At 42.8% G+C, this 24,741-nt stretch overlaps 1 protein-coding gene across 1 annotated transcript; it reads right to left on the bottom strand.

Moving 5' to 3' along the window:
• Positions 1-826: 826 nt before the first annotated feature.
• Positions 827-22,966, bottom strand: tnfrsf11a (tumor necrosis factor receptor superfamily, member 11a, NFKB activator). The gene is made up of 10 exons (XM_015354607.2): positions 22,634-22,966; positions 11,972-12,047; positions 10,615-10,740; positions 9,029-9,175; positions 8,457-8,544; positions 7,532-7,617; positions 7,013-7,120; positions 6,737-6,786; positions 5,515-6,154; positions 827-2,635 (listed from the first exon to the last, which is right to left on the bottom strand). The coding sequence occupies exons 1-10, from the start codon at positions 22,730-22,732 to the stop codon at positions 2,307-2,309; spliced, it is 1,749 nt and encodes a 582-aa protein (XP_015210093.2). The 5' UTR covers positions 22,733-22,966; the 3' UTR covers positions 827-2,306.
• Positions 22,967-24,741: the final 1,775 nt, after the last annotated feature.

Genomic DNA, 24,741 nt, shown 5'->3' with positions numbered 1-24,741 from the left:
TGAAATATAACTCACTTCATTCTGATAACAAAGGACTCTCCTCCTGCATCGCTGATGTGATACCGACCTTTAACTCAGTAATTCAGTTAGATTTTAATAAGTGTGATAGAGGGATGAAGGCATTAGAGGTTATTTGGGGTAATTCACTGAGAGAACAGCAGCCTGACTGTATGGATGAGGCCGAGTGGACTCACACACACTTCCCTGAGGAATGAGCCAGGGAGCTGCAGCAGGGGTGTGCAGGAGGGGTGTGAGAGAAACATGCACAGAAAAGGCCAGAGGGTGAGAGAGATACATGTATATATAGGATTGTGGAAGTAGGCAAGATTTGGATCTAACCACCCTCACAAACATCTGGTATACTGTACACCCCATTTAGTGACAACATCAACCTTCAGTACTCTATTCAAAAATCAATTGAGCAGGTCGGTTAGATTCTAATGAATGGTAATTAGAGGTTATTTTAAAGAACTCTCCTAGCTAAGAGAACAACAGTCTGACGAACCCTCTTCTCACTTCCCTGAGGAATGAGCCAGGGAGCTACAACAGGGGTGTAGATGGAGTGGCAGGTGGGGCGTCAGAGAAACATGCAAAGAGAAGTCAAGAAGGCAAGAGATTGACAGACGTACATAGGAGAACTGAAATAGGATCTAACCTGCCTCCAGAACTTCTGTTGTTCATTTTATATATAGGTTTTTTCCATGATCTATTTTTGGCTCATTACAGAAAATCACAAGAAAATGTTCAAAGATTTTTAAGAGGCAAAAATGTGGCAGCATTCTGTATTTGAACATAAGACTGAAAAAATAGACTAAAAGACAAAATCTTATAAAAAAAACATTTATACATGTTAAAGACACAATACAAAACATTTTATACAAGGGCGCAGTTTGAACACCCCTTAAATGGAAAGTTACAGGGCAGTATTTGTAGATTCTCTAGTGCAAAGTTGCTCCATCTTTTTCATATCCAAATAAAATTGTAAAAAAAGGCAAAACTCATGTAAATGAAAAAATATTAATTTTATTTCTCCATTCCCAACCTGTGATGTCTCTTAATATATATATATGAACCTTTAATAGCTTTCTAGAATGCTTATAAAAACTAAATCCATTTTTGTTTCAATAGCTTAAAATGTATCACTTAATTACTGTATAGGCCTTTCAATCCGTTTCTCTTCCCTACAGGTGGCATCAAGCAAACAACAAAAGAAGAATCTTTCTAACAGGACGAAGAGCAAGTGGGAGTGAGGGTGTTCTCATGCTCTGGGAACAGAACGGGTGGTTTTAAGACAGGAATACTAACACAAATGGGCTGAACGTTTGCGGAACCTTGAAACAAGAAAGTGACAAAACTCTTCAAAACAGGTACCTTCTAGACAAGCATTACTGTGTCATTACTGAAACACAGCTCATTAAGAGCCAGTGAAAGCCTCAGGGCTGTATGTTACCCTGTTATTATTGATGAGAGATAAGTAGCGCCTAGCCACTCTTTACACAGCAAGATGCATGTGATGTGAAATCCAGGCATTACAAGGCAAACACGCAGCTAACATGCCTGACAGGTGATGCCTCAAGTAAAGTGGTACAGAGGTTTTCTCCTTTTCTTTGTTCAGCTCCTTCCTTCTTCCGCCTCACTCTCCAGCAGTGTTTGCACTCTGAGGCTTCGCTGGATGGGCTCAAACAACAAAGAGCGAGGTGTTCCATGTCTCCCAACACAACCCTTCTTCGTGTAACAGCCCTTAACTGTTGATCCAGTGTAGCCTCAGGCCCCAGGAATAAAGGAAACAGCAAATACAGTGTACAGATGCACTCTTCTGACATTATAGCTTACATTCAACCCAACCTAACATTGGGAGGCACTGTTATTACTGTCCCAACAGTCTTTTACCAACAACTTGAAGAAGTCACTGAAATGGAAGCTAGCTTTTTGTGTCTATTTGCATCACACAAAACTAAGTTGAATCCTAGATTTCAAGACCTCATGCTCGTTCAAGAACACAGGATCTGCAAATGCCAGTCATTACTAATACTAGTAACTAGTCAAAGAATTGGGACTGAAAATCAATTAAAGCTGAGAAAAAAATAGGCTTCAAATAATTTAACAAATGCATAGCATTTTATTGTAATTGAAATTGCCCTGTCGGTTTGAGCAACGCAATCCGGAATACTAAAAACTAAAAGACAAAGTCCTAGCAGAAGTCCTTCCTGCCCCAGTGCTACCTGCAGCACCCTGAGTGGGTAAGTAGAGTGTCCTATTAAGGCACCGTGTAATTCCAAAACACCAGTCCACCACGCTTCTGGTGTCTAAACGCATTTCTGCTGGGTCCACTCGTTGCTCTCCTCCTGCACGGGCACAGACGTGTTCCTCAAGGGCCCTTCCTTCCTGTGCCGCGTCTCCTCCTGCAGGGGACGTGCGGCGTTCCCCTGGACGGGGTCCTCCTCCTTCGCATCGGCGCTCCCCGGAAAACTGGGCGCGCCGGTCTCCTCCTGGACCGGGCTGGCAAAGCCGTCCTCGGGGGTCCCGCTGCTGCCGTGCGAGTTCTGCCGGACGTACACGACGATGACGTCCCCCGTGAAGTTCATGACCTGTCCGTTTGAGATGAACGTGGTGTTGTTGTTTCCCGTCACGCTGCCTGCAGAACGAGACCGGCGCCTGTTACACGTGTAGTGGCGACTGCTCATGGGTTGCAACAGGGCACGAGCTAGAAGCTAGGGAACGTTCGTTGCTGTACTAAATAAATCTGGCTGCCATGGTAATAACACGCACAGAAGGCCCTACAGCATCTGGAGCAAGTGACGAAAATGCACTTAAATGCACAAGCGAGCACTTTATCTTTCGTGGAAATTGCGCTGCTGTGCTGTCCGTTGACCCACGGCTGTAGATTTATTTGCAGGAAGGTAACGGCTTGAAAGGAGTTCATGAAGAATTTCATTCTCAAGTAACTAGCTGTAAAAAACCTCGCAATGTTTCAGATCTGGGGCACACGGACACTGTGGCGAGACTGGGGACTGGCTCACCTGCTGGCTCCTGAGCACAGGGAGGCCAGGCTGCAGCCCACTGTGAGCCTCACCTACCTCCCCTGCGTTGCCTTCAGCACCACACCTGGGCGGCCCTGAGAACTGCAGGCCTCAACGATTCACTGTTGACAACGAGCCACACTCCCTCTAGTTTCCCATGACATGAGATTCTTTCAATAGTTAATAATAACTCCTTACACTTCTATAGCGCTTTTTCTGGACACTCCACTCAAAATGCTTTACAGGTAATGGGGATCCCCTCCCACCACCACCAGTGTGCAGCCCCATCTGGATGATGCACTAGTACACTCCCCACACACCAGCTCTCAGTGGGGAGCGGAACAGAGTGATGAAGTCACCCTGGGATTTTTAATGACCACAGAGAGTCAGGACCTCGATTTTATGTCTCATCTGAAGGATGGCGCCTTTTTACAGTACAGTGTCCCCGTCACTATACTGGGGCTTTAGGACCCACACAGGCAGCAGGGTGAGCGCCCCCTGTTGGTCCTCTCTATCACCTCTTCCAGCAGAAACCTTAGCTTTCCCAGGATGTCTTCCATCCAGGTATACCTGTTGAGCTTCAGTGGGCTTCCCATTGTGAGTTTCAGGGTGATATGGCTGCTGGCTCATTTAAGTCTATACAGGTATATTTGCTGTGCAAATCTGTGCAAAGTCTGACCCCTCGACCTTGAACTTACAGTGGTCTGCACTTCATAAGTTCGTATGAAGCTCTATCTAAAGATGAGTGCTGCTGTTTGACAGAGACATCGAGCCTCAGCACTGCAAATTCTTATACCCGGCATTCAAACAAAAAAAAGGTAGCAGTTTGCAGAAGTTCCTGTTTTACTTCTGCAAACAGTAAGTACTTCCGAAGTTTAATAATATCCACATCCACTCATATATATAGGCTTCAAATGTCTGGTGAGTAAGTGTTCATCTACCAATTAGTCATTACCGACTGCTTCATAATATATAAATAAACTCCAAAATGTCAAGTAAGTTAGATTAGAACCATTTTCATTTTCTCATTTTCCTCTGGTTCTGAATGCAAAATTCCAGTGGAGTGAGAGTCCTCAAAGTCAACGAGTTCAAATAAATCTAAGATACTTGTGCATATCAGAAACACTGGCCACCCTGAAGTACTACTTTACATGAGCCATTTGGACTGCTTCAGCTGGGAGAGGACAGGTTGTGATTTTACAGCTGCTGAGTGGTGCTGCTGAGCTGAGCACAGCTGAAATGAAGGGGTACAAAACACCTTTGTCTTCCACAAACATCCATCTTCACTCTTACCTCAGTACTGGGGGGTTTTGATTTTTAAAGAATGGGATTCTCGTTTCACTGCAGTTTTTGGTAATGCTTCATTTGAATTTTTCATTTAAATAATGGGCAGAATCCCATCACACACAAGACACTATAATGCCACACATAATGCTATTATACAGGGACGTACAAATGACATACTGTGCATGAAGCTGTATGTCACATGCATCGTTCCAAGCACTATCAGGGATGCTAAAACAAATGTCTTGACCTCTTTTGCACACATTACGATATTTGCGCATGTCCCCTATAAAGCATTACGCACGCGATTATATCATCTTGTGTAGCATTAATGAAGGGATTATGAAGCCACCATGCAGCAACATTCAAATAAAGCATTACCACATTTTTAATTTAGTTCTGTTCTCACTCACAAAAACTACTGTCATCTATGATTTATTTAGCTAAAGGTGCCAAGGCTTTTGTCTATACAAATAAATAATTCTAGGAGCTGACTCCATGATCAAAAACACAATTCAAAGCAGTCCCTCCAGCTTCTGCCATTGCTCTGCCTTCACAAAGTCAAGGCGGACAGTGTCTCTGAGACTCGGAAGATGGGCGAATGGAAAAAGAGCTTACCCCTATAAACAAAGATATAATCTGAACTGCAAACCATCTGAACAAACATCTGGAACAGGAAAACCTCTGGATTTTAAACAGTTATGCCAAAGTGCTGACTGGAAGAGAGCTTTAATCATGTCATTAAAGCTTTGGGGAACACAAAATTACCCTCATTGTGTGTTTTGGACCGCATTCAACAATAGTTTCAAAAGTCACAGCCGCAAGATTCTGTGCAATTTGCCTTGCTGTAACAATCACGTTTTCAGAGGGATGTCCATGCAGAAGTTTTCATTTGCGTCTTGTTAGAATAAGAATATATATGGTCATATGAAGTAAATTGCAATGGCGAACACAATACTTATATCTCTGATGATATTCTCCACCTTTAAGGTGCTTAAAATCAGGTCCAGGAAGTTTCCACATTCTCCTCTCTCTTCCTAAACTGCTAAAATGTTCAGGGAAGGTCAATTGTATTCGAGTCAGATTTAGATCATTGATATCAGTGGAATATTCTACTTTCCGTTTTCGTGTTTTCATGGCAACTGTATCCCAGTGATAAAGTATGACCCGCGTTTGTTTAACGAGTAAAAGCACGTGGGCATCCACCTACCCGAGGCTGACGGGGGCTCGGCAGTGTGTCTGGGAGGTCTGGTGTCGTGGCCGGGAGACTTCCTCTCCGAGTTCAGGTCCTCCAGGGAAACGTCCCCAGCGCTGTCGCCGAGGGCGCTCGTGGAGTCGGTGCTGCAGCAGCACGGCTCGTTCGCGTTTCCGCTCCGGTGGCGCCCCCTGCTGTCGGGGTCCAGGCGTGGCCCCCGCCCGCAGGGGCAGCTGGGGCTCCCCGCCGCGCCCCCGCAGGACGGCGGCTCCTGCAGGTGCCCGGCCGCGCCCGCGCCGCTCTCGCCGTCGCAGGAGCAGCTCCGCGAGATGCCGCTGGCCACCGCCTGGCTGCAGTCCTCGTTCTCCCCCACCTCCATGGGCTCCTTCAGGGACAGCACGCAGCTGCAGGAGCTGGAGGCCGTGGGCGGCGAGGGGTCGTACTCGGACGGCTCGCCGCTGCCGCTGCTGCTGCTTCCCGCCGACTCGCACCCTTCGTCCGACTCGACCGGGGCCCTGTCGCCGCTCGGCAGGCCGGCGTTCGAGCAGGTGTTCAGGGAATCGGGCGCGCTCTCCTCGTTTCTGATCAGGCACGTGGTCTCGTACCGGGAGCACGTGTGGGGCCCGCCGTAGGCTTCGTAGGAAGAGGTCGTCTCCTTTGCAAAACGGGAAAGATGGACAGGTCATCGGATTGTGCGATTATATCAGGCGCACTCCGAACCGCCTCTACTGCAGTGATGTGAAAATGAAGCCATTCATTACTTAACTGCTAGCAATTTACTGATCTGTCACTGGGCTGCAACTAAATGTCTTTCAAACTTGTTTTGTGTTCCTAGGTAAGATGAAAAACTTGGGTGTGGTATACAAGAGTAAGAGTTAATTTTCACGAAGCTTTTCTCTGTATTTTTCCCCCCTCCACAAAGAAGTCAGCTTTTTCCTGCTCAATGTCACACTCTCTGAAAGAGCAACTTTCAAGCATCGATTAAACAGAACCAACACTTCAAGTTATTAGTATTGCAGCTTTCGCAACAAAACTTGGTCATTAAGTTTATCAGCGCATAGTCTGACTCCTCAGAAGACATTTTAAGTGGCCCTGAGGGTCAGACATATTGCAAAGTGATCAGATTTTATTCTTGATATCGATGTTTGACAGATACAGTATCCCAGGCCCAGGGGGCGAAAGGGAACAGGATAATGGAAAATGTTACAGAGAATACAAACATGCACATTTCCCTTACCTGTGGTTTCCTGCTTCTCTTCAGATTAAGCACACATGAGCGAAGATTTTCTGGAGGTGGGAGAATAGCAGCCATCAGGTCAGAGGTTCACTCTTTCTTATCTATAACGTACACGTGTGCTTATGTAGTATGTGGACAGGTAGATATAGTAAGTTCTAATTGCTCAAGTTAGATTTTCACACACAAGACGTGTCTTTTCCATGCAGTCCACAGGGGATCCATTCTGACTGCTTGTGCTGCCCCTGGTACTAGAAGGTAAGGTCGGAGGTCACTCACCCGACAGAGGCTTCAGCTTGTCCTTCTTGCAGACCAAGAGCAGCATGACAAACGATATCACAATGATAACCGACAAGCCAATCACCACTCCCAGTAATGTGCCATTGCCTGGTGTGAAATAAAAAAAACGCAGAACGTTAAAATTCAGCTTTACTAAAGCCGCCTGCGCTCCTCTTGGAACAAGGTGTCCTCTATGTCAGAGGTGCTGTGATGAGCTGTTTCCTGGCTTTGTGGAGCTTATACCTGCAGTGTTACAAGGAAAATACTTCTGGCAGTAGATATGGATTATTAATATGGTCGCTGTTTAAATTCAGGCATGTTCCTAACATATAGTAAGTACCTATTTAGAATGATATGCTTTCTTCTAATACAATTTATTTAAGGTTTTTGTTCTAAATATATTTGCTTGACTCACGCTGAATTGAAGGGCTTTTTTAAGAAAATGCAGTGGAACAGCCACCTTCAAGGCAACAAGAAGAACGAGTTATAATATCAAAATGGGGGAAAACAGTAACATACCGTCAAATGGTGGAATGGGCACCCCACATACTGCATCTGTTTTTTCATTCCCAGGCTGTTCCTCGGTCTTTCCAAGGGCTCTGCAACTGCAGGAAATAATAATAATACCAAATATTTTTTCTCTCTCTTTTTTTTTGCTGACAGTTGTGTTTCTATTTCCATCAGCTTGAATTATCCCAGTCTGACATTCACCACAAACACAACTGGCTGCACCAGTCCAGCTCTTTCCAAGGGAAGTGGTGCTGGAGTTAGTCATCGTGCCGCACTGCGGTTGGCTCTCCGGGACCACAGCCCCTGACCAGGAAATCGCAAGCAGGGCTTCCCACACGGCCTGCCATCGCGCCCGCCACCTAGGACAACTGCCTCATTTTCCTTTTCATTCTTTCTGGACAACTCGGACCAAATCGATCACTCGACAGGAGGGTATGCAGAGTTAGAGTGGTCGGGGTAATAAAATCTGATCCTGTCACAGGTCTGGTGCCGAGTTTCCCATTACCACGTGGCTGGGACATGGAAAACGTACACGCTGGCAAGTGAAATGATAGATTCATGGACAGCACTGTATTTCCATAAGGCGTATTTTTTTTTAATGAATGTGCTTTCTTAAGAAAAAAAAAAAGATTGTGACAAGTAGGTGATCTGGAGAACAATTCCAAGATCTGGGGAGTGTAAACAAAGGATTTCTGCCCTGGTCCTGCAGCAGCTTCTCACTTCTCACCTTACTGGATGTGTCCTGGGCGACAGTCGGACACTGATAAACGTTAACATCTGAAATAAGTGATGGAATGTGCCTTACGATAAAGAAATGCCATGCAAAATGTCTGAGAAATGTTCTCTAAAACGTTCGCCGGCTCTTGTGCCGGTGACTGTAAAACCCAGGGGTCAAGTGGCGGAGCAGAAGCAGAGGGCCGTGGCTGACACTCACTCTGTCCAGGGCTTGCACGGTTCTGCGGCTGAGGTGACGTTGGAGAAGAATCCCTCCGTGCACTTCATGCAGGCGGTCCTGCCTGACTCTGGTGAGCACAAACCCCCAAAAAATCAGAAACAGATGCTGAAACATCTGAACTTACAGATCGCACAGACGACGAACTATCTTAGAGTCTTTCCTCCCAGCGGCTGTCAGGGTGTTTAGCGCTGCCCTAGGCTAGGACTGTTAGCCCTTCATTTGCTCGTCTTTGGACAGCATGTTGCTCCATTGTAATTTTTTTTTTGGGACACTCAATCTGTATATACCTACGCACACCTTGCACATATTTTATTGTTTATACAGTGACTATGAGCATATTTTGCACACACCTATGTATTTATTTTATATTTATTCTGTATTACCATAAGTAATTTAATTTTTCATCTATTCCGATGTCTGTTTTTTGCTGGTCTTGGGCTGGACTGCTGTAGCACATCAATTTCCCTTTGGGATCAATAAAGTCTTATCCATCTATCTATTCTCTGTCTCACCGTGCCCACAAATACACAGATAGCGCCCGTGCCAGTTACCTTCTAATGTGACTCCGTACCCGGGCTCACACTCCTCCACCTTCTCGCAGAACACACAGTTTAAGATCGAGCACTGGAAGCCAGGCCGGCACTCACAAGGCACCAAGGCTGTGAGGTTTATTGTCTTCGTCTTCTTGAAACCCCTTCCTGACGGGAAAAAGGACGAGACCAAACCCAGCCCTGGTCACATCGGATTGGTTGCGGGACTCACTGTGCATATATTTCAGATCAGATGTGTGAGTCTTAACGAGTCTAATCGCTTGCACAAAACAGTTTTAAAGAGTGTTATTAATAATAAGAGTAGCCACAATATTGTTGTAGTCATTTTAATAGTTATAGTAAAGTTTATTGAAGTTGGCCAATGGACAATACTTAATTCGAATATTTGCTGTGTCTGTGTATACTGTACTTGGCTAAAACCATTACAATATATACAGTATTTTACAACAGTAAAAGTATAAATTTGCTGCATGTGAAAAGACTTCAATGAATGTATAATTCTAAAATTTATTCTGAACAGGTTTGTGCTTTTCCATTTGTTTTCCATAAATAAAGTATGGAAATTCCTTGTATTCCTCTTTATTTGCTCGGCTTACAATGCCATTTCTAATTGATATTTTTGATTTACACATTAATTAATTTTGTAAACACCCATTACAGACATTGTGCCAGTGAAAAGGGAACTAATGATTCTTTTTATTAATCCCTAAAAGTTATTAGAGTATGCTAATACTGATAATTTAATATAATACTGTACTATTCTTAGTATATGCACATTTATTGTGGCAGAAACAACAGCAATTTCCCAAATTCCAGCTCAGAATGTGTTTTGTTATGGGTGTCCTTTGTGTGTCCTTTGCGTTTCCATGATTGTGGTTTTTACAAAGGTCTTCATTTCACACACACAGATTTTTAGAGGATACCTCTAATCAAGTTCACCCTCAGGACCCGGGGGGTGTGTCATTTTTACTGAAAATCTATGAATGTGGAATATTATTTCCTGAGACACATAAGTTCTTTCCTCAACCATGCTTTTGTACAAACGCATGAGGAAGTAAGATTAAGATAAAAACTTCAAATAAACTGCAGTGTTCTTATAATCTGTTCAAGTCCTTTAATTACACTACACATTGAAGGCTGTCACATGAGCTGTTTATTTCTCTACACCCTTGTGTGTAGATGTAAGAAGGAGTTATAAAACACATGACCACAAGGTCAGGAGATAGAACAGTTGGCAAATTATCGGATGTCGGAGACTTCCTTTTCTACTGGGACACTTCCCCTCAGAGTTTGCTTATTAATAATTCCTCTCCCCAACTGTCAATTTCATCACCAGTGTGTCTGGGCTGGGCAAATACAGAGAGAAGCATCTGGGTCAACAAGAGGTGACTCTGCTGCACCTCGGTCAGCGGTTCTCATGATGTCTACCTTTTCTGTGGCTGTAATTGTATCATCAAGCCAGAATTGATATGGTGTCCTCTTAAGGTCTAAATGACAACTCCATGAACATACAGTATACTACACAATTAAAATCCGCACCAGACTTGTAGCCATCTCTGCTGAAGAGAACAGTTGTAGCTACTAACCTTCATCACAAACGTTCTGTGAATGGCATCTCTCCTCCTGGTTCCAATCTGGCTGGTATTCATTGTCTTTACAGGGCTGGCATCTGGTGTCCGACCTGTTAGTACACCTTGCTGTCATAAATTCGCCTGTGTCCAAAAAGAAAACGTATACGATTTAACCTTAATGGAACTCCATTGGAAAATGTAGACAATAATTATTTATGCAGCTCGGATGACTGAGTGCCCATCTCTTAAAGTTTCTGTTTCAGTCCACAGATTTTATCCTAGTTTGCAATTGCTTATAACCTAGGCATCCCACAATTGTCCCTCCAAGTGGATTTAAAATGATGCAATTTGCTCTCTGCTGTGTGTGGAGATTTTGTAAGTGGGGATTTATGAACCAGCATTATGGGCGGGTCTGTGAGCATACTCCTCTCTCACACTTTGCTCCTTATCATGCAGCCTTGCAACAGCATTTTTCAAATACTATCCAAAGCAGGGGAGGAATGCTGTGCTTTATAGCAGGGAGATCTCACAATGCCAAGCCCTCACAAAGATGAGGAACCACTTTCAAGGTGTTTAGAGCCAAGCCTTCAGGCTTGGGCCTGGTGAGCAGCTCAGGCCAGCTCCTGCTGTTGCAGCCCGTTCTGTCAACAGACTGATGAACTGATATCAACATCCCTTCCCTAAAGACCAGAACTTGTGGGTGACCTGGCCGGCCCCTGTCCTTCTCTGCTATAACCTCAGCAGCATGTGGCCTGGGATTTCCAGCGATTAAATCACATGCTTTTATAATGCCAGATATATACGGAGCTCTTCGCATAACGAAACAAAAAAAGAACAGTTCTGAGAAATAAATCTTTTGAGAAAGTGTTACGACAGTCCTATCTGACAATATGACACAAGCCTGTTACATGGGAATTCTCCAAAGCCTTGTGATTGAAATCAACAATGAGGTGCTTACACAATGCTCAGCGATTTCGGTATGCTTTTCATTTTCTATACTGCAACAAAGTGCAGTTCTGGAAACGTGAAAATCCACTGAAAGTAAGATTCCAAGTGCATTACAATGTTTCCAAGTGTCATAGAACACTACAGACCCTGGGTTTATTTTATCATTATCTGGGAAGACAATATCATATGGATTCAGAAATGCAGTGTGCGATGCTTTCATGTTTTGCACGTTTTGCTTGATTGCTTTTCCACAGCCTACTCTATTTCAAAGAATTTCATTGATGACACTCTTGCCAAGAATAGAATCGATCTGAGAATGATCTCACATTGTTGAGTGGAACTGTTCTGGAATTCATTCACAGTGGTGGGAGTGAACAGAGCAATGTACTGTACTGTTGCACTGGACACACATGAAAGAGTCTACCTGGTTTACATTTACTGCAACACTTCTTGTCTTTAAGGTACTGCCGCTGGTTGCATTTTCCATTTTCCAAGGCTGCCTGAAAAAAAACGAGTATAAAAACAATTCTGTGAGAAGTGAAAGCTTTTTGTTTCTGAATTTATTTAAGGAGCACATTGAGGACTGCATAGGAGCATTCATGCTTCAGCTTTTTCCTTTTCTATCTGTCAGACAAGCATGCCCACAAGGGAGCACTTGTTTGTGTGATTAAGCATTTGCAGGAAAATACATGAATAAAAAACAACATCTACAGTATAAACCAAAGTCTGTAGACTTAACATTTTGTAGAATGAAGTGAGAATGCAATGAGAATGCAGGGAAGATGGTGATATGAGCACCAAAACATCTTCTCGTATGACATTTCAGTAGAGCAAAAGAAGTAAACACTCACACTCAGCTACAAACCCCAAAAAAATGAAATGGGTAATTTTTTGATGAGTCAAAACACTGACGTTTTCAGGCCAAGATGCCTTTTTGGTATCCTGAAAAAAAATTCGCAAGTGGCTCTCAGTGAACAAAGGTGCTGCTCAGAAAACAGAGCCTGTGGCCAGACGCTGTCACGGCCAGCCTGGGTCACCACACTGACTGCCTGTGACTGGGAATCTGACAGGCCAGGGCTGGCGGACAGCTGCTGGCCAGAGCTCCCCTTAAGGCTTGGTGAATGAGCGAATCCTATAACTTGCCAAGGGCCTGCAGCCTGCAGTGACCGGCCTCTGCCAGGAGCTGTGGGGCTTGCAGAACATCAGCAGATAAGTGCCTCTTACAGGTGAGCATGTCGCACGATCCCATTGGCAGGTACTCTCCCTGCTACATAGGATGTGAAGCCATAAGACTATTCCCAATAGAGCGAGTTGATGAGAAAAATAATATTAACAAGAAAAGCAATTATGAAACAAGACACATTACCCAACCAAGACACATTCCTTTGATAAAAGGAACCAGGAAAGACACAGAGTATCTCGCTTCACCAAATGGGTCTCAAAAAGAAAGTATAAGTGCTTAGTCCAATACTGACTAGTGAAGACAAGGCACCACTCAGTGGTGACTGATCCTTCCCATCCTACTGAAGACCAGACTCCACTCACTGATGACAGAACCTTCTCACACTGCTGAAGACCAGACTTCACTCAGTGGTGACTGATCCTTCCCATCCTACTGAAGACCAGACTCCACTCACTGGTGACAGATCCTTCTCACTCTGCTGAAGACCAGACTCCACTCACTGGTGACAGAGCCTTCTCACTCTGCTGAAGACCAGACTCCACTCACTGGTGACAAAGCCTTCTCACTCTGCTGAAGACCAGACTCCACTCACTGGTGACAGACCCTTCTCACTCTGCTGAAGACCAGACTCCACTCACTGGTGACAGAGCCTTCTCACTCTGCTGAAGACCAGACTCCACTCACTGGTGACAGAGCCTTCTCACTCTGCTGAAGACCAGACTCCACTCACTGGTGACAGAGCCTTCTCACTCTGCTGAAGACCAGACTCCACTCACTGGTGACAGAGCCTTCTCACTTTACTGAGGACAGATTCTACTCTCTAGTGACAAATCTTTCTGATGTGCAGAATTATATCAATGGAGGCCACTGCCCAAATTCCCTAGAAACTGAGACTAAGGAGTTTCTTTAGTGCTTATAATAGATAATGTATAGCTTAGTTTTACTTGTGGTTTCCAAAGCCAATTTTATGTGACTTTGTACCTCTTCTTTTTTGCTTCTATCACATATTTTATTTTGCAAGCTGTTGAAAAGCTTTGTGTATATTGAAAAAGTGCTCAAAAATAAAATGTATTACTAATTACATTTTTACATTACAGTTATCATCATTCTGCATTGTTTGCAATGTTTAATGCTTCAGTCTGGGAGCTGTTTTTAAAGTGTGCCTTCCAGCCAGGAAAAAACCCCAACTAAAACACTTTTAATTGCTTTAGAGTTAGCCTGTACTGTGGCTTATGCGTACTAATTTGGCAGGTCATGGGTACTGAAAAGAATATAAAAAAGCACATTCTTTCAAATTTTGAATATATTGCATCTTCCTTCCTGGTGCACCATGATTAAATTAGGAATGGGCTGCATATACAGTTCTCTGTTTTTGAGAGAATGCGTTCAGCCGTCTGATTTTCTGTAAGAAGGTGACATGACAGTGTAGAGCAACAGGACAGTTATCTTGCCAGACACACAGCAGGCTCGCCTCCTAATAGATAACAGGGGTGTGCTGATCTTGCGCTGCAGTGAGTACTCAGTCACGCCCCAAGAGAAGCGGGTTGCCCCCAGAACTGGGCTCCTCAGTGTCACAGTCTGGAATGTTCCCATTCGTCACACCAGCCGGGTTCCAGATAAATATGCAGCTTGCAACAACAAAGCCCTGTCGCATCGGGCAACGGAAATCAACTGCATCACCTGCTGCTGAACCGAGCCCTTTCAAGAGTCTCGCCCTTTGATTCAGTCTATCTTCACACATAAATACACGTTTATCAGATGTATATAAGTGAGTAATTACGCATAACCCTGGAGTAATTACGGATTCAAGTGCTCATGCCTTAGAAAGTAAATCAGACAGGGCCATTGGGAAAGTGTTAGGAAACCTTACAGAACCTTTGATCTTGGTAATTTAATAATCGGCATAAATCAATTTAAACACCAGGAAGTGCCATTTCGTTCTTCACAGTTAATGAAAGGAAATACGTCCACAAGCATGGTAGATGATTTGAAACAATTTGCCCATTTAAAAAAAATGTAACTTTTACAAAAAAAAAATGAGTTCAACTTATCTACGCCCACAAGTGCACACATTCTGTTTTCAGTAGACCTTGGAACATGCTTTGAAGACCAACGAAATGCTACAGTTAGTTAGTCTGCGTAGGTTTATAGACTAAATATTCAACATTTTTCCCTGGTTTACCGATCCCAGGAAGAAAAGTGTCATGGCACCTAAATGGCCTACTTTTATTCAGCATCAATTTCACACAGATAAAAGTGCGAATCTGTAGTTAAAAATTGAATGTCAATATTGTTAATTATTCCTTCATTATTAACTCCTTTAAAAGAGAAAACTTTTGCCAGTATTCATTCATAGCTGAAGAGATGTAGACTCGCACTGGGAGTGAGGAGCAGGAAACACTGGTCCAGGAAGGTGAGCAGAGCAAGAGAAACTGGTCACCCCCTTTTTAGGACCCTGACCAAGTGCAGCAGCAGGTGTGACACAACACTTGACTACACTAATAAATACATAATCAATTCCATCAGAAGAAATTCAACTTTGTGAGAATTAACTGACAACTTAGTGTCAGCAATCTCAGAAAAAAAAACAGAAAATGAAACAAAATTTAAACTCTGCAGTGAAAGATTTCATGCAGGTCTAGACTGAGCTACACTGAATGTGCCAGATTCCTTTTATTTTCTTATAGTAAAATATATAATATAGTAGAAGTTAGTGAGACATTATTTGAATGTTTGTTTATAATTCTCCCTGCAGCTGGTTTGTCTGCATTTGCATCCAATTGCATTCATTCAATTAGAATTTGGGAATATGCATTGAGCAGGAAATTTGTATCCTCCTGTACATTCGATTATTTTAAGTTTTTGCGTTCTCTACGCCATAAGTAGGAAACAAATCTTCTCTCAGATACTTCACTAGACGAATGTATAGCACAGCCTTCATTCTGCAGACATTTCCTTTCAGATAGATACTTTATTGATCCCGTGAGGGAAATTGCAGAATTTCACTTGCTGTTAGTGACTTAGTGACCTCACCAATTTGCTTTGATAGCATGTTTTGGAACTGAAATTGTTATGAATGAAGTACTGGGACCGTGTGTTCCCTGACAGGTTTACACACTTTACGGTTCGGTCTCTGGCAGGGCAGGTCGCAGTGCTGAGGGTCATGGAGATACTGTAGCCCTGGAAAAGTGGCACAGGGGTCTGCGAGGGAGTGTTCTTACAGACGGCGTAATTTCACTTAGATGAGACTGAGTCTGAAGAATACCACAACGCCTACAGCCGGGACTTGTTCTAAAACAATTGTAATTAGGAGAGGTAGTTAGTTTGTACAGACAGTACTTAAGCAACAGCGTGTGCAGACATTGCAAAGACACGGTCACGTCTGCCTTTTTGAGGGATTCACTGCACATCTGTCTGTGAGATGGAACTGGCAGCTCAGGAACAGTCAAAGATATAGTGTAACGTGCTTGTGAGAAAGAAATGAGTATCATTGATTAACGATGACTTATTTGCTTATGTGATACCTTTATGAAGGGCATCATCGAACAACTGTGCCAGTGCTGTACGGAGCTCAGCCACTGAGAAGAAAGCCATTTAGCCACTAAATCCCTTTTGTGTTTTCGGGCAGTAAGTACAGTTAATATGAAGCATTCTTCAGGTAGAGCAATAGGCGGCATTATAGCAATTCAAAATCGATGGACATGAGCACAACAGATTAACAAACAAAACAATGCTGAGAGTTTAAAAAAAACATTCATGAGGAATACTAACACCCAAGCATTAAAGGTATCGAAATGTGTTTCTTTTTTATACACAGGTATAGCTAAATGTGTTTAAACCTGCTTGGCAACAGCCAAAAGACTCTAGGAACCAAGGGGACAGCTGCACAGATGGAGGAACTTTACTGCTGTATGTAACCGGTACACGTACTGGTACAATGGAATTCTTACTTACACAAAGTCTCTCGATTGTTAAAAAAGTTTAAAAACAGAAAGTGCAGACAGTGGATCAAGACAATATATAGACAAACAGTAGACAATGTACAAGAAAACAAGGCTTATATACAGGATACAGGATATGCAGGATTCATATATTTTTTTATCTTGGAAATGGGAAATTTATTACGATTTTGAGCAGATGAACTTGGCGGACTTTGTCCATTCCAAACTTTCATTGTAAATGCCATCAATGCAGATTACTTCGAGATACCATAATCTGTCAGACAAATACAAGTGGAAAAGACCCATCTTGGTACAGTGCTTAATATCTCATCGTGTGTTTCCTCCTTTCAGAGCCCTGTGAAGGTAAATCAATCATGGGGAATTTAGAGGAAGCATTTTTGTTTCCTTATTTAATGGAAATTTACATGTGATCTAGGTTTCCATGTCACAGCATTCATTTACTGTAGACCGATAAAGGCGGATTACAGCTTGTGCAATCTCCTTCACTGAAGTCTGGAGATGAAAGGCCAAATCGCCCTGCCAATTCTTGTCAAGTTCTTGGTCTTAAAGTTTCAGTTTGGCTTGTGCCATCAACAGATGTGCTCTGTCAAACTGAAGCTGTAGTGACCTAAAGACCGAGACTGTGAAGATACACAGTACATGACATGCGATGGTGTTTCAAAGAAAAGGTAACGGTATCGGTCTGTGAGAACTTGTATCCAATAGGACTGTAAGACTGGTCAATCAGACAGAGAGCTGTCATCTGCCATTCACTGGAAAACAGGGTGAGTGGTTTCCTGTCACTGGGAGAAGATATGGGCTTGAGGAGAGGAGGGGCTGCTTACAGTTCTGTGGAGAACATTTCTAGTGCACAGATTGGTAGGGCAGGGTGAGCGGGCCATTTCCCTCTACCTAAATAATCTACTTCTAAAATAACGACAGGTTCTACAGCTGGCCTCTGTCGTTTGTTTCTACAGTTCAATCAGCCGGAGGAGAACCGAGTCACTGCATTTGGAGTTTTGTTTTAACAGTGGAGCAGTCTAGACATGTAAAAGTGATACAGGGAAGGCAGAAATGACCTTGAGGACTGTTTCTGCGGTCCAGGGAGCAGAATGCAATAAGGGAAATTGGTGAGAGCACATTTATCCACAGCACTGTGCTCTTCAGGGCCTCCTGATAGTTTTCTTTTTAGAATTCATCGTCATTAAATCACAACTCAGGTCTCTTACAATACCGGCATCTTTAATGTCTCTGAGCATTTCTTGGAAGACAGGCATTGCAAAGAAAAGAGAACTTGGGCAATTCCTCAGCTCCCCTGCCTCTGAGCACTGCTGTAATGCCGAGTGTGGGTGGAAGTGATGGGCAGTCTCTTCTTGTGACATTCAGTGTTTAACTGGATTTTGTAAAGCTGTCTGATGGGACACATGGTGCATTTCTATTTGTCAGTACTCTGTGAATTTCAGTTTTTACAATGGGATTTATGTGAAGTCCTTGATATGGCCTTTTCCTCTATGAAACAGAAGCATTGAAAAAAAAATAATAATTTGGCTTTTCCGGGGGCTGTCAAAGGCGAGATTGTGGAAAAGACCTAAAAAACGTTTAGTTCTTTTAAGTTCCCTACAACCTAAACCATTACAATAGTGAGTTTACTCATTTCGGCTCTGTGATTGAATCATTTTCATCTGTCTTTATTCACTTCTGAGGGATATCTGTCATGTTCTTACCAAGTCACGGAAACCAGCAGAAGACTGGAAACCTTCAGTGCCTTCCGCTGTGTCAGTACATGAGAATAATTATGCAAAGCAAAATGTCTGTCATTCACTAAATGTAGAAATGCCTGGTTTGCGACGCCCCACATAATTGCACGTTGTCTTATGTTTCTTAGGAAACTACCACATTCTACTCCTAGGGAGACGCATTTTATCTTTTCTGATCTGCATAGTTAAGCTATGTTTAGTTCTGATGTATACTGCTGCGTCTTTTTCTAAATTTCTAATCAACTATTTCATGTTGTTAATTTGTTAGAACATAGGTTTCTTTTTCCTTTTGATGCCTTTTATGGGGTTTTTGGGGCTGCTCGGCTAACCAGCATGTCAGCCGTGTTTATTATTTCTGAATTCATGCAAGCTACGACTCCAGTCCTCTACGACATGACCTATACTGTATGATCAGTACGTACAAACTCAAGTGCAAGTTGCTGATTAGTCTGTTTTGGGTCAGCGGTCAGTGTGAGGTTTGCGAGTGAAAATCTGTCTGTCCAGGAACTGCAGATACACTAGTCTTCACAGGTCAAGCGCTGTAAAGAATAAGGGGTGTTGAGCAAGTATCTGCTGTATTCTCTGACCTGTCCTGTGGGAACTCTGAGGAGATGACCATGAAGGGCTACCATATGGCCATTTTCCCTAGATGTTCAATTCAAACAGGCCTATTGGCATGACCGATGAATTTCAGTGTTGCCAAAGCGAATACAATGAACACAACATCTACAGACATTTACAATACAAAAACATCATAAGACAATTGCATACAATATACCACAGGTATAACCAGACAGTACAGACGTACTGCCAGACAGGTTCATCAAAGTTCCTCAGGCCGTGACAGGAGACATATTCTATTATTGTTACTATTATTATCATTATTATTACTATTATCATTATTACTGGGGGACAGGCTCACTGTTCCTCAGGCTGTGACCAGAGATCACTTACTGGGCTGCCAGTTCAACTGAGTTCCCTCATCCCTCTCCCAGTAGGATTGGGAGCTGTTCCGATTCTTCCGGCAGGTGTGGGATTTCTAGGGTGACATTTGTTATTTTGGGGCAGAATGATTGTCTAACGCCAGAATACCTCTCACGTCGCAGCGGAACGTGCATTCTGTTTCTACCTCTGTTTCTCCCTGCTGCCAGTGGAAGCCTGCCCTCTGTAGATGGGTCTGTCTGTGTCGCCCAGTTTCTAGACTGACTGACTATCTGCTCTGGGCCTCCTGCCTCTGAAGGTACAGACCTGAGCAGCAGTTTCCTGCTGTACCCCACAGCCAACACGAAGGGCAGAGGCGTCACAGAGGGCTTTGTGAATACTGGCTGTAAATGGCCACAGGATTTATGGATGTGATGCACATTTGCAGTGTTCCAGAACCGAATGCCATTTTATAATGGCCTTAATGACCTTAATATACAGTATGGTAACCGGAGGGCCATTTGCAAAGTCTTGATGCTGAAGGAGTAAAAAAGAAGAAGAAAAAAAGAGTTCAGTTGTCTGCTATTTTGGGGGAGGATGTTTTTTTTCTTCTTAAACTGATCTAGGATTATGAAATAAATGGATAAATCGTGTGGAAAAAAGGTTTTGTGGGCGAAGAGTACCCTTTATGAAATCTGCCGAATCGCCTGGGAAGACCTCTGTTTTACCGCTTCCTGTGAAAGTCGTAATTGACACCAGTTCTTCAAAGTATCTCACATCTGTGTGTGTGTGTGTTACAGTATTGTTCAGCGGTAAATCTAATAGGTTCATACATCAAAAAAGTAAACTAGAGAATAACATTTATTTTAAAAAAAAATTACACTTGAGAATAACATTTTTTTTCCCTCTTAAAAACAGTTTTCAAGGAACAACAACCCGACTTTTCAGACACTATACTGAAAAACAACCACCACGACCGTTCGGTACTGTTCAACATGCATATAAAGGGGGTAATGCGAATATACTTACAGTATATACATTAAAACAGCAGCTACTGTAAAATCAGAGTGTACTATGTATTCAGAACTATTGTTTCCGTGCGATTCTATCCACTGCCCTATATACTGTAGTAGTTTTCAACCAATTTACGTCACACGCCCTCGATGTTAATTGAAGAGGGGAGTTAAAATCACGATTCTCTGTGCCAATCATCGCAGAAATCACCCTGGCAGCACACCAAAGCAGAAAAGCCTGTACAGTTCAGAGCTGGGAATCATTTTATGTGAGTTATCTAGGAATACAAAACCATTGCAGAAATTTGCATAACTGCCATCACGCCTTGATAACCTGACCCAGATCAGCTTGGTGTCGTAAGTCATGGTCTTTTGTAGCTGTAGTCAATCAACCGCTGTTTGATTGAAACAAAGCAGTAAAACTGCTTTTCTTTCTGAACATTTTTTTTAATTTATTTTAATTCATCGAGCATATAACAGCTTCCATCCAGTTCTGTAAAAAAATAAATTTGCTCTGACAAATTTCAAAATGACCCCACTAAAGTTGGTTCACGCTTTTGCCTGAATTTTGTTCAGAATACGGGTAAATGTCTTTTTTAACCCACTCCACACATTTCACTGCAATTCAGCGTCACCTGTATGAAATTACTTTGCACCTTGACCTACACGTGCAGGCTGTTAACATGATCAACAGTAATATTGTAAACCCCAAGACGAGGTGTTAGTTTTACACGGCGATCATTTCTGGCATCATGACAGGTTTCTGCACCAGCACGTATTCGTGAAACCTGCAACATTTGATAGCAAGCTGCGCATGGAAAACAAAATCCTTAACACGTGACTCGTGTACAAATTAAGAACCGATTAATTTAGCTTAGCAGTTTTCATCGATTGTGAATTTAAAAAAACAGCGCGGAACAGGAGGTCTTCAGTAGTTTCTTTTTTTCCTCGGCTCTGACATTCCCTTAGCCCAACGTGTTTCCAGGCAGCGTTTCAGCTGCCGCATTCTTCTCAGAACAGGGAAATCATATCTTTTAAACTTTGCTTTGAGATCAAATTAGCCTGCCAGCACAGTGATAATAAGGTATGAATGGCCATTTCCACAGGACAGTTGTCTGAATACGTCTTAGTGTTATTATATAATACGAATGAAACATCTGATGGGCTTTCTGTGGGAAAACAAACTTAGTTTTACCCGTTTTTACCACCTGTTTACAGTACGTTAGACATGTACAGTCGAGTGTTAAAAACCTTCTTAGAAATAACATAGATCGAAAAGTCGTCACCCTTATTTGAAAAACTGCAGGTCTAATATCTGCCCTCCATTAGTTTTCAGCCTTTTTAATGTTAATTTCCTTGTTTCAAAACACGGGGAGGAATCGAAGACAGGCGATGCTCTTCCCTAAACCAAGAAGTACAATGTCCTCTCACTCCAGGCACCAGTACATTCAATAACGTTCTACACTTCATCAACAAAGTAGATACAGACAAAACAGAAACAAGCTGACAAAATCTATGGGAAGACACCTAGGGTAAGTCCACTGCTAGTAAATCCAGCAGTATTTTACAGTCAAGTATTTTGGAGGCCGTCTGTTAAGACAGCCAACTGCACAGTCGTACACCACAGATAAATAGGGAGAACAGATGCAAATGAAGAAAAGTCACCAGCATGTCCTAAGAAATTTGTTTAGACTTCCCACCACACAAGCTGTAGAATGCCAGAACAAAACAAATTAAAATCTGGCAATGAGTTGCCGTTCCCTGCGAGATTTCTGAGGTTTAGTGGTAAGAAAATCTCCTGGAGGGAGATCATGCAGCTCTCTGGTTCTCGTTAAATCAAACTTTGAAGCGTGTAAACACGGCTGTACAGAACCATTTATTGCAGACAAGAGCCAAAGGACAGTTCAAAATAATAAAAAACTTAATATCCTGGACCTACAGTATCACAGTAAATTGATCCGCATGCTGTAATAAATGCAAAACCATTATTATACACGAACACATTTAATACATCAAACTTTTTAAAATTGTCATGAATTAAGGATTTTAATTCCAAGCTAACCAGCTCAGATACTTCCCATTATCGTTAGTTTTATTGATTTGCTTATTATCGTTAGTTTTATTTATTTATTCTCTCTTTATAATACAAATTAACAAATTGGATTCTTATTTAAGAACAATTTCACGAAGTTCAATTACACAAACATACTTCAATGTTATTATTCTAAGGGAAACGCATGTGAAGTTAAAAACATATGATTTCCTTCTTACCTGTGTGCAAAAAGCCACCAGCATGAACATAATCCACCCCTGGAAAACCCATCTGGCTGAGAAACCCTTCCTCATGACTCTTCTGGATTGAAAAGGCATTAAGAGGTCAAAATACGAGCGTGTGTCTCTTCGCTTTGAGCAGCTTTCCTTTTTCGGGAAATGAGCCGTTTGATCTTTCCTCGAAATAAAGAAGCAAAAACAAAATTAAAAAAAGACAGGTTCCCTCAAGGATCCGGCTGGGTAGAGTCTTGGGTTTCAGAGTCGCGCTGCATGTCCACGCAGTACGTTCACCCACGCTTCCTAAGTGAAGTTCATTCCTGTTTAACAACAGGATTTACAGCAGAGGAACTTGTCTGGTGCAGCCAGGGCTCCTCCCACTACAGGAATATGTATAAAAAAACTACCTCTGTGAAATGTAGTACAAGTGATGAAATTATCTTGCCGTCTAGCCAGTAACGAAAGGACACTTTCCGGCACCTGAGTCTATTTTGAACTGTACTTTCTTTCATCCCCTGTGGTACAGTTAGTGAAACACTACTTACAGTAGCATTTGCTAATGCTATCCTCATAATCACTAAATTTAGAAAAGCAGGCAGCGTAGATTAAAATACTTTTTTTTCCCCCAGACATGTTTATTAAATGACCTGGGTCTTTGCTGTCCAAACGGGAAAGGGTCTCTAATCATCTGTTAGTCATATACAGTATACTCAGCATGCTCTGTGGCTCAGTTTAGATTCTCGATGAGGTTGAGAGGAACTAGTGTGACCTACACTCTACACCACAGGCTTGCATCATTCAGGGTTCAATAATATTAACATATTAATATGAGTAACATTAATTGCCAGCAGACATATCACCCTGCAGCTCACAACTGGAAGTCCACTGAAGCCCAGCAGGTGTGAGCCTGGTCAGTACCTGGATGGGAGACCTCCTGAGAAAAAGAAGGTTGCTGCTGGAAGAGGTGTTAGTGGGGCCAGCAGGGGGCGCTCAATGTGGTACATCTTCAAGCTCTATGCCCTTTGCTGGAGGGTCTAAGTGCAGCCAGTAAATCTTACTGTCTTACAAGGTAAGGTTTGAGGCAGAGATATTCTGTATTCGTTCGTAGAAACTGTTCTTATTGAAAGCGTTATGATTGGGTTACACTGGCTACTGCAGAAACTGCAGAGAGGGCAGATTTTTTTTCATTAGCTTCATGGTTTGTTTTTTGAGACCTCCCTTTCTGGATGATTTTGTTTACTTTTAAATGGAGGTTCTTCACTGAAGTGCGGCACGGCTGGCAGACAACCAAACCACTTTCATCCCAGCTGTTCTCAATGATAATGATTCCCAGTGCAATTTCTTGACATTAAGATAGATATATATGTCATATTCACATTTTTCTCACATTCCATCCCCTGCACCCTACAGTAGCTCCACCTGTGCAGCTGTCCCTGTATGGGGGTCCCAAACTCTTGGTCCTGTGTTGTAATTCCTAGTGACATAAGGTCCCGTGCTAAAAGGTTTTCACAGCTTATGCAAAGCAGAAAGGAAACATCACAGAATGTATTTTTATTTTTATTGAACATGCCTTGCTCTTGCAGGGAGGAAGCATTTTTTTCCGGTTATCAGACAGAACATTCTTTTTTCCACTGGCTTGGACGATCGGGTGATTTGTGTGCGCAAGTGTGAAGTCTCCACAGTGCTGTTTCTTCAGCTGTCACCACAGGGTTTCCTGCTTCAAAGTGCAGATCTGAGCAGGAAGCTCCCTGTGCTTGTGTGTGGGGTGTGGGTTCTTCTCAGTGGCCTCTGCACGAGTGCTACTGTACAAAATCCATGTACAAACAGTAAAGCTTACCTTATGGCATTTAACACCCAGCTCTCCATGAACTGTCCAGTGTATTGACAGCCAGCCACAGGTTACAGGATAAATCCATAGACCAAATAATTTTATTTGCCTTCAAGCAGTTGTCTAGGGCACAAGCTTCTGAGACACCCCATCCAAGTGGGAACCCCACCAGCTGCTGTAAATCTGAATAGTCTTCAGAGTCCTGGGTAGCAACATCACCGTCACAGCAGTGACAACACCATCACAGCAGTGACATCACTGTCACAGTTGTATCTTACGCTAT

Source organism: Lepisosteus oculatus, chromosome 6 (genome assembly GCF_040954835.1).
Source record: "Lepisosteus oculatus isolate fLepOcu1 chromosome 6, fLepOcu1.hap2, whole genome shotgun sequence".
Taxonomy (NCBI): domain Eukaryota; kingdom Metazoa; phylum Chordata; class Actinopteri; order Semionotiformes; family Lepisosteidae; genus Lepisosteus; species Lepisosteus oculatus.
This window is presented reverse-complemented; position numbering and strand designations above follow the sequence as displayed.

Bases quoted from the DNA above. Each gene is read 5' to 3' on its own strand.
- tnfrsf11a (XM_015354607.2), bottom strand. From the start codon at position 22,732: ATGCCTTTTCAATCCAGAAGAGTCATGAGGAAGGGTTTCTCAGCCAGA. The intron at 7,618-8,456 runs GTGAGTGTCAGC...TATTTCCTGCAG, and splicing joins CCGTGCAAGCCCTGGACAGA to TTGCAGAGCCCTTGGAAAGA. The intron at 6,155-6,736 runs GTAAGGGAAATG...CGTTTTGCAAAG, and splicing joins AGAGAAGCAGGAAACCACAG to GAGACGACCTCTTCCTACGA.